Raw genomic sequence first — 11,441 nt, forward strand, 5'->3', positions numbered from 1 at the left:
AAATCTTGCACTGAGTGATTTTCATTTAATTCCTGCGGTTAAAAACATTTGAATGGCAAAAGATTCGAAAGCGACGATGAAATCAAGGCTAAAGTGAAATCGTGACTCTGAATCCAAGAACACGTTTTTTTTATACCACTGATACTTTTTTTATACCACTGAAAAACTGGTTGTCACATTAAGTGCTTCAATGATGACTACATTGAAAAATAATTTAAGGACCAAGTTAATAAAATAAATATATAAAATAGGTTTTATAAATCCTATCTTTAATTTTATTTTTCTATGATGGGGAAATACACACACACACACACACACACACACACACACACACACACACACACACACACACACACACACACACATTTAACTTAAGAAATAAATTATCACTGCTTTTTTGATATCTAACAGTGCATCGATGTTATATTATTCGCTTGCATTAGATTCCCTGCCTTTGATTCTCGATGGGTTGCTCGATGTGCTATCGTTACAGATATCGATGAGTAAGTATACATTTCGCGAAGAAATATTTCGCACCGTTGAAGAAATGTCTCTCCGTACAACCAGTGAAATACGAGTCTGGCAAGTTTAATCGATTCGACACATTAGCAGTATACGGTTCTGCCGCTATTAAGTCAGCTGAGTGAGGAAAACGAACACGCGCAAGATTTTCAGTAATCGTCGCAATTCCATCGCGTGTCTATCGTGGCTCCGAAGGAGAAGTTCTCCATTCTCTATTCGATTCCGCGACGATCAAAATCGGTAATCGATCTATGTGGTGGTCGAGCCTAGATACGGTTTAGAAAGGCAAGTGATTCTCTCCGACAAAAGTAACCCCGCCCCGCCGTTCACTTTTCACCGAAGAAACCAATTCTTCCGTTTCACTTCTCGGTCTCTCCTTGATTTTTTTATCTATTGAGAGAGCCTTGTTAAAACAAAAACTCAATTTTTTATGAGAGTTGTTTCGAGCGTTTTTATAGTTAAATTATTGCGAAATTTCTTGCAATTTTAGGTGCAATAATTTTGAAATTCAGACTGTCATTGTTAGCAAAAAATAATTGAAAAACTGAAAAACTGAAAAGAATAATTGAAAATTTTTTATATTCGTTTTTATTTCATTTGACATATAAAATTATATATTATAATATTTTTCGATTTCTATATATATTTTATAATAATAAATGAAAAAATGTTAATGGGGAATATTTATTAATTCTCTTGGTAATCATGATAATTCAAATTATTCACATTTATAATTGAGTCATTCAAATCATATCATGTTCTGATAAATTATTAAAATGTCATATTTTAATAATCTAAATTAAAACTGAGTCAAATTTGAATTTATAATAATTTATGTTCTTTTCATTTGCTTGTCATTTGTCGCACCTCAATCATTAAAAAAGTTATGTTATATCTTAAAAATTGAAATAAAAATGACATGCTATATCTTAGGAATTTATACGAGATGGAATTTTTCTTGCGATAAATTCGAACTCAACGCGCCAAAATACATTAAAAAATGTTATTCCCTTTTCTTGAACTAAAAATTATTCGAAGTTTATGTAGTGTTATTTTTACGAATGTTATATTTGTTAATTTACAAAAAATATAAGTTGCAACAACGAAGCTCTTCTATTCACACTGAACACTTCCGAGTTAATATATTGAAGTTCAATATAAAATGAATTCACTTCTCTACAATATTAACGACTCTTTCATTCTCGCAGAGTTTCCTCGCGCCAATCGGTCACAATGGATGTCGAAACCGGGGCCGTTTTGGCCCTGCAGATATTGGCTCTGTGCTCGATAGTCGCAGCGCTGCTGGCTTACCTGATGCGACAGTCCAGAAATGCTGCCGACGAATACGAGTCGCGTAACAAACGTCACGTACTCGTTACCAGCTGTGATACATGCGTAGGCTTACAGATCGCCCTTGCACTCTACGAAGCCGGCTACAAGGTAATAATGGCAACAAGGGGTATACGTGTAACCGTCATAAATTAACGGCAACATAAACTTCACCGTACGTTCACCTCCGTTATGCTGCCAGCCGCCGATATTCTCTCTGCGGCTCGGTGAATATTCAAAATTCAGAACCGCGAGAGATCCACATTGTAAATGCCGAAGGCTACGCGAAGTAACGGCTGACCGCTTTATTGCGTGGGAATTGCACTGAAGTTTGTGTACATCGATTATCGGAAACACGCATTAGCAAATGGTAGCGAGTCTTGCGTTATCGCAGCGTCGATTATTACTCGTTTCTCTATTTTTTGCAATCCATAATTATTATCAAAATTGGATCAAAGCTATTATTTGGACAGTTTTTAGTCAGCTTCATGACTGCATAAATCTCGAATTTATCGCAGAAAACCATGTATATTCCGAGAAGAACATTCATACTTGTCATCTTTATTTTTTCTTTTATCACACGAGATGGAGTAACTTTGCAAGCGACTGTCAGCTAGTTTGGGTACGCTAGCTTAAAACGGATAGACGTCGGATCCCTCGTACGTCCATTTTTTCCGCGGTTTCGCGAAATCTAAACGGCTAAAGTTGATATCATGCAACGCGACGACAACCACTGAAACGCAATATCCCGCGGCCTTACGTCAGAATCCCCATTATCCCTTCGAGCGTGCAACATATTTCAGATTGTCGGAGTCCGGGCTCCAAATTAGTTTCCTCATGTCAAGGGAGCGGAACATCGGTGAGCCCTTAAATCAGTTCTGCCGACAGTTTCTCGACAGGTATTCACGTATCCGCTAGTCTCGCTGAGTATATCGTGTCACCACTCAAGAGTCATCCCTCAAAAGATTGCCACTGAAAGATACTTGGCCAACTCAGATTTTACTCCGGTAATAACTTTACCGGGAACCGGGAAACGTTCGATCTTGCAAGGGCTTCTTCGCGAAAGGTCCGAATCGAATGGCAATATTACATTTATTACGTCTCCAGAAGATCAACAAGATAATAATTTCATCCCTCGTGATTCATGGGTAATATATACTCAGAAAAGTTATCTAATAACTTAACGTAATCATCTCTCTAAAATTCAGCAAGTTAGTTTTGTCGTCTAATAGTTGCGCCACGCTCTTCAACATTTAGTTAATATTTAATGTTGAAATCTTGTCCGATTTTGCTAATTAATGATCAATCAATCAACTTACAGCATTTGCATACTTTCCAGTAGTACTTTAATGGAACTAAACAGCGAAATTTTCATGTAGTACAAAGATAAAATTAATAAGTCATTTATGTAGTATAAGTGTGTATAAAATCATTTATAATTAATCGCGATAATTAGATTGTTCCACATATTCTGACTTTTGAGCTTTACTTATTATCTTTCATATATCAAGAGAATATATCAAAAAACTTGATATTATTTTTTATAAATACTGTTTTTTTTAAATATATAAATATATAAATATATAAATATCGTTAATTTAATTGACTTTAGCAATTAATAATTCAAAATAAAATCAAAAAGATATAGATAAGTATTTTAAAATGTAAGACCTGAAACGTAAGATTGTTTGAAAATCGTTGTCGATATATTATTAAATAAAAATTAAAAGTTTAAGAATTAAAGTTACTCTACATAACATTTTTCAATGTAAAACATCATTCCCATCATCGCTTCTAACATGATATAAAAAAATTTTCAAGTTATTATCATAAATGAATTAAATAAACATTACCCTATTAATCATAAAGCTAAACTAATTGAATTCCATCAAAAAGCAACACAATTTAAAAAGAAGTTTTTAAGGATTGTGAGATAAAAATGACAAAAAATGATATATTAAGAATATATTCTTTTTGCCGATATTATTTGATTAGTTTAATTTTGTCTCAAATTAAAAAAGTTTTTCTAAGAAACTTAATTTTTTTATCAATATAATTTATGGATAATTATTTTAATCGAATTTGCTTGATCCGTCTTTAATTAAATTTATTTTTTCACTGATTAATTGTTCGATTTTATGTATGTGACTTTTTTAAGTGAAAAAGCAATATATTTATATAGTAATAAGATTGAAGTTAATCAATCGAAATAGTATTTAGGAACATCTTATCTTCTTAATTTTGATTTTTATAAAATATCTTCTAAAATTAATACCTGAAAGAAGAATTTCGAATTTTTCGTTCTTTACTGAAAATATCCAGTTCATTAGTCACAGTCGAGCCTATGTGTCATTTAACACGACCTATCAATGTCAAAGCATATCGTGCGGTATCGAGCGGTGCCAATACGGTGTGTAACAGAGTGGCACGTGGAATGTGGGCTTGTGGCAGCGGTGGTCTTTCAAAACATAATGTATAACATGTCATGTTCTCCCTGCGACAGGTGTTCGCAGGTCTGCTAGATCCAACGGGTAGCTCACCGTCGGTCAAAATCTTGAAGGCGGTCGAGCTGGAGCGGCAGAAACAGGATGAACCTGACGGTACGAGCGATGGTGATCCGCAGCAACCGGAAGCCGCACGTACTCGTGGTCAAATCGTGCCATTGGAACTAGATCCGACAAGGGAGGACAGTTTGCACGCCTGTTTGGATGCTGTCAGGGCAAAACTTCCGGCCGGCGAGGATGGCAAGATGTTTTATTCATTCGATTTTTTTGGTTAATCATTGAATCGAGCTAGCCGAGAAATAACCGCAATACTAATTGTAAAATAAATAGAAAGTCAGAAATAATTAATTTGAAAGAAGAACTAAATACATAAAAGTCAGTATATAGGATTGAGATATTTAATGAATGGAGGCAATTAGTTTTCTCAAATGAGTAATTATGTTTTAAAAATATAATTTAATATATAGAAAGTGAAAGAGAAAGACAAAGACAGACAGACAGACAGACAGACAGAAAGGGGGGGGAGGAGAGAGAGAGAGATGAACAATCTTTTATATGAATTTCATACTTTCATTTTAATAGCATTATAAGGATTATGATAGAGAAAGGAGAAACTGTCGTGTGATATTCAAGTCTTCTAAAATCAGTATGGGAATTTTTGCTTCATTTCTTGAAGTTAATGCTTCATTTCTCATGAATTATTATCGATGAAGAAACTGAGCATTATATTTCGTATTAACAAACGATTGAATTACATTAGATTAGATTGGAAAGAGAGTTTCCAAATGGGCAAAAGTTCGAATGTCTTTTTAATATAATCTATTAAAAAAAAATCTTTAATCAAATCTTTATGTCAAAAAGATATCAGTCAATATCATATCACGTTTAGACTATATAAATGATATCTTCACATGTAATCTGTGTAGAAAGTGCGTCGTGTATGCAAATAATGCTTTTAACGGGTATGCTTTCTCTACTTCTTTGTATTTTGATTTAATTTACAATTACTTCCTCGAGATGTTATGGTATTATGTAATGTTACGGTTTGTACGACCATGTTAAAGCCATTCTAGCTTTAATATTAAAGTTATTGTCAAATATTAATTTCTGCGCTTTCATCTAAAATATTTAGTTACGAAATTTAATAGAGTTCCGCTTGCGTGTAAACAATGCAATATTGAAACAAAAAATAATTTGTTCGTAACATTTTTTTACATGACTTTTTCTTTTCATAATTTATATAGATTGCGTGAAAAAAGAAATACGTATTTCACATTTAATGTAGGGAATTACGTTGATTTAATAACGCACATAAATTTATCATTAGGATCTACATTATTTTATCAGTACTTTAAATGTATTATGTATCTATTTTTAAAATCGCTCCTTTTAGTCTTTATAAGAGTTACAATGCGGAAAACAGAAAATTCAATGTTATTTCTATATACAAATTAAACTTTTATTTTATCAATCACATAATTATGCAAAAAAACATTAGAACTGACTTTCTTTAAATTAAAAATTTCTCATAATTATTATTTCACGAATACTTCAGTGTCATATAATGCACATTTATTATGTCACATAATTGTGTCATTTAATTACATTAATTATAATAACTAAGCATATCACAAATGGAATAATTTGTCAAACAAGCTGCAACGAGCGTCAGTAATTGTGTGTTTTCAAATAACATCAATATTTATTTAATTACAGATAAGTTGAAAATTTTTACGTATTCAATTTCACTTTTATACGTGACTTCATTAATCCTATTATTAGTTATCCCGGTAAGAAATACCAATGAACTTCTATACCGATGAACGTGAATAATCTGACAGTAATTTAATGAAATTTGATATTGAATGAATAGATATAGAATCATTCTCCGTTTCCAAAATAATTCAGCTATAAATTATATTATGTTATATTATGTTCGACGCGGGCTTTATCAATCGGATACACATATAGGTAAAGTTATCACTTGTTCAAGATCGGAGAAAATACACAAGTTAAATATCATTTTTGCAAAACATGTTTAATTCTTCGGAACTGATAAAACTATAAAAATTTATAACACAGTTACTAATGCTAGTTTGGAAGATTCATTTAATTTATGTTAATTAAAAAGCATTAATTAATTTTAAGAAATCATTCATAATAATACATTCATACATAAGTCATATAAAAAGAATGACTATTAAATATATTGTCTAAGAATAATCCAAAGGAACCTGCACTGATCATAAGGAAAATTAGATCCTGGTAAAATGAATTAGTTTTCACATATAATGTAGTTTATGATATAATAAACACAAGACTCAATAATTTATAAGCTATGGTGTATCAAAACTGCTTTGTAAGCACAAGTTTCACACTTTTGACGCACAGGTAAAAAATTATCCATTATTGAATCTTGACGACTTGTGTCTAAGACATCCTTTGTTCACTACATCAAGCTATATTATATGTGAAAACTATTCTTTTTCATCGGATCTAATTTTCCATTAATATTAATTAAAATTGTTTGCAAATATAATATAAAGAAAATTGAATTATTTGACATTCATGAAAAAGTGATTTATAATTGAATGAGTCTAATAGATGTCAGCCTGAGGGTTAAAAGACAGAAAAATAAAACACTCGAATAAATCATTCAAAACTTTAATGCACTTTCAACTTTCTTTTACGATGATTCCAACAAAATTTTTACGAGACGAATATTTGCTTCTGCATAGATTTGTCGTGCAATATATCTTGCGTGCATAATGGAAGTTTGCGTAATGGGAAAACACGAGGAAATAACGTACCTTCATCGCGCAAAATAAATAAACGCAAACGTCATATTCGCAGATTTTTGCTATTCGTTACACCCACGAACTGTCAGGCGAATGTTTTTCGTCGCGAAAAATGAGATGGAAGTGCCGAATGTATTTGTTTAGTTAGCGTAGCCAGGAAATGGAGGAGTGCACTTTCGTTTTATAAGTCATACTTCCGATTGGAGATACAATTTCAAATGCTCGATATCATCGGGGACCGTAAATTGCAACGGTATTTACTTACGATGGCCTTCCGCTCGTTATATATAACGTATCTCCAGCGCGAGCGAAGTTCGTTGGAATAAACTTCCATTTGCCTCGTTTCCGCGCCACCCAGGGAGGACGATCACTTTAAGTACTCTAAAGCGCTGAACTTTATTTAATTACAGGTCTCTGGGCAGTCGTGCACACAGGCGGCTTGGTTTTACCAGGTGTTATAGAGAAACAAACCAGTTCAATGTGGGAGTCCATGTTGCGTCACAACTTGGTTGCTCCGTTAAGAACAGTCAGAGTATTCATCCCTCTATTGCGTATCAAAAGAGGTTCGTTGAATATACTCGACAAAATTTTAAGACTAAGAAAACTATTGTCTGCCGCTACATAAAAGATTAACATTTCTTTTTGTTTTACTCCAAAAAAAATTGCTTTTTGGACAACAGAAAAAATAATAACAAAATATAATTATTATTATATTTATAATAAATATTATATTTATATATATATTATATATATATATATATTATATTTATAATAAAAAATATTAATTTTTTAATTTATATAAAAATTAAAATTGTTTTATCAAAAAGATCTCATTTGCCTGAGCTTGATTAAATAATATTTCGGTGAATTTATATCCATGGGTGTAGTCAGGATTTTAGAGGAGAGGAGGTCAAATTAGAGTTTGATTGAGACTGATTCCCCGTGGAGGGAAATAGTCGAGTGATGGGCTATTGGATTTGTTTCGTTTTATTATGTTTAATTACTAGCAAGTAAAAATACAAAATCAGATATATTCAATGTAGTAATTTAAGTTTCCTCTTAAAATTGTAAACTGATTCTTCGAGCTGGAAAAACTTAATTTATGATATAATATTGAATTCTCAGAAAATCTTTCTATAATTTTTACATCCAATTTTTTCTTCTCTTTCAAAATTAATTTTTTATAAATAGTCAAAGCATAGTTTTTAAATGTGTATTTTTTAAAAATTATTTTGTTCTTTAAAATTTAGAAAAGGCCAATTATCTTCGATCTTAAAACGTAATCTTAAATTAAATTAAAACTGGATAGTAATATTATAAATTAAATTGATAAACAATTATTCATATTAATAAATATTTAAAAAAATCTGTAAACAATTTATTATTAAAAATATTTTAAATAAAAATCTTTTATTACAAAAATGGTCGAGTCGAAACTTATTCATCAGCTTAAGTTAATGAGAAATTTGCTCGCTTTTCGAGGAAGTGAATTGCTCCTTTGAAACCTGCAGCAGTGCACAATAGCACCGAATAAAGCGCTCGGCGCAGCGGCAAGACTATTCACCGATAGCAAAACCATATTCATTCTTTAAGCGGCTTATTGAAAATGTTCTGTTCCTAAGGACGCATCGTTCTTTTGGGTGACTCCGAAACGAGCTACGGCAGTAAGACAGGCTCTGGATTGGTGGCTTTCAGCGCATCCCGAAGAGCCGTGGAAGGTGCCGCAGAGGCATTAAAAAACGAATTACATTCATCGGGTGTCGACGTCGTACTTCTCAAACCGCCGCCAGTGAATCCTCTCGTTCTTTATGCATCGCCCGTTCTCAAGACGTAAGACTATCAGTTTACGATATCTTGTTTCCACGGATTAACAAAGATGTTAAGTCAACTCCAAGCACAGCGCCCAAAACTTTTGCGAGCTGCTTCACAATTTCGTTCTCTTTCGAACATGTTTCTTCTTCTACCTTTCTTATACAATTTTCCCGTTAACGATATTAATTCCAATCTTAGAAATTGGACCATTATATCGTATTCAAAGTCATTATTTTAGTTATTTACTTTGATAAGCGTAACAATTAGGGGAGAATAAAAAAAGATATAATTTTCTATTATTAATTTCGTTTTGATAAACGATGAAAAAATTTCTCGTAATCTCGTTTATGAAATTAAATTATATAAATTATTAGCTCATTACATTAGAAAGTGAAAGAGAAGGAGAGAGGGAGAGAGAGAGGGAGAGAAAACATTAATATTTTAAATTAAAAATTAGATTATGGTTTTCTAGCTCCAAAAAATAAATCAAATATGAATAAATTGTCATGAGCTTTCATGGTTGTTAGTGCGTAAATAATATATCTATAAAAGATGATAAGATATAATTCGCAAACAATTGAAAATGTATTATACTTACAACCGCGAAGGAGGACATACATATAATCAATTTATTTTAAAGTCTTCAAAATTTATTTGTATCTTTTCTACGTCAATATCTTCCCTTATAATCATCGTGGCTTAACGATGGATTTAATTGCTATGAACAGTGCTCAATTATTTGCAGGGTTGATGTGGAATCTGGCGTAACAGCCTCGGAAGGGACGTGGACCGCTCCGCTATCGATTCATTCCGTGCAGAACGCTCTGATTCCTGCGATAACGACGTCATGTCCTTTAAGCGTTTACGATATGTCTGTCAAGCCGAGGGTCTTCTGTCGATAATGCTATCCATGTCGTGTAAACCGAAAGATCGCGAAATGTAATAATATCGTGGAACTCCTCGAGTCGATGCAATACGCAATATACGGAGACAATGGGAATGTGGAATATAATGGTACGCGCATATTTGTCGCTAGTGTCATTATGTTGTATTACGTGCCTTAAAGCATCATGTGCGGAATTTTCTTTCTCAGTTTCGCGAGACATATATAGATATAGGCGACATTTCCTGCGTGTGAATGATGTCATTTTTTCATATATTCATCTCGAGCGATATCTATTATGTATTCTCATGTTTATTTCTCGTTCATTTTTGTATCGCATTTGCTGTGTCAGATCCTAGCACCGATTTGAGGAAATATTTATTAAAAGCCAAAAATTTTTATCGTCACTAAATAAATTCCTGATTACCATTAACTCTTAATAAGTTTCCTATCCCTTTTCCCTTCGAAGGAAAATTATTCTAATGTTATTTACGTTGTAAAAAGATCGTTCCCAAAGTAACTATTATACAGTCTAATATATTTTAAAATTGCACATTTAGTCCAATGGATTTATCTTCGATTGCGATGTTTAAATATTTGGTTGTGTAGCGACTTCACGAAATGTATATTTTAAGAGGTTGAAAACGGAAAATGTGTTTTACTTGAAAGGTTCGATGGACGTGTGTGCGAAGTTAAAAGAGTTTTCTGTATTTGCGCATGTGTAAATAACACAGATGTATTCTATAATATATAAAATGTTTGAATAACTTTCGTAAATTTGAAAATATACGAGAATATTAATTATATAATTTTGAAAAATTAAAAAAAATATGTATACGATATAAACGATCTTTTCCTTTATTATTATTTTTTTAGATTATTATTTTTAAAGTCTTCGACGGAATTGTCAAAAAGTCATTTTGAAAAGATTTTTTTTAGATGAAACTTTTAATAATAGGAGAGAGAGAGAAGATTAAATATATTTTTTCTTATATTTTTCACACTTGAAATGATATAAAAATAATGTAATATTTTTTTCGCATTCAAATTCACAATAGTTAATCAGCTATCTTGTTCTCTTTGGTAGGTCTATTTAATATAATTACACAGTTAACCCTTTATGAAAGCTATTTGTATTTATAATTAAAATATGAAGCTTTCGCCAATAAATTTATTTTTAGATATAAACGATAGATTTTTCTTAATAAAACTATCGTAACATGATGCAATTATATTAAGTTAAAACGGAAAGTACAATGTGTACTCTGCGGTTACGTGTAACCTCAATAACGTTTTATATGTATTATTTGTCAAAGTATATATATATATATATATATATATATAATAATGTTGAAAGAAAAAAATTCTTGTAACGATAAATTATTTTCCAATTCGTTCTGTTAGTCCAATTTGTTCTGTTAATAAAACGTTCAATGTACGTAATACCTGGCCATTAATTAGATAATTCAGGTTTGTTTTATTTTCAATCAGGATTGAATAATAACTAATCAATAAGNAAAATTTTAAAAANTTAAACTANATTAGTTTAACGGNTTGTTTTTAACTAATTTAGTCNCTTTTCTCTCTCTCTCT

The 11,441-nt window shown here is 31.7% G+C and overlaps 1 protein-coding gene across 1 annotated transcript; it reads left to right on the forward strand.

The window, feature by feature from the left end:
- Nucleotides 1–1,755: 1,755 nt before the first annotated feature.
- On the forward strand, nt 1,756–9,867 carry LOC105617174 (D-beta-hydroxybutyrate dehydrogenase, mitochondrial). The gene is made up of 5 exons (XM_012198739.1): nt 1,756–1,962; nt 4,355–4,595; nt 7,564–7,716; nt 8,776–8,983; nt 9,711–9,867. The coding sequence occupies exons 1-5, from the start codon at nt 1,756–1,758 to the stop codon at nt 9,865–9,867; spliced, it is 966 nt and encodes a 321-aa protein (XP_012054129.1).
- Nucleotides 9,868–11,441: the final 1,574 nt, after the last annotated feature.

Source organism: Atta cephalotes, assembly GCF_000143395.1.
Source record: "Atta cephalotes unplaced genomic scaffold scaffold00012, whole genome shotgun sequence".
NCBI lineage: Eukaryota > Metazoa > Arthropoda > Insecta > Hymenoptera > Formicidae > Atta > Atta cephalotes.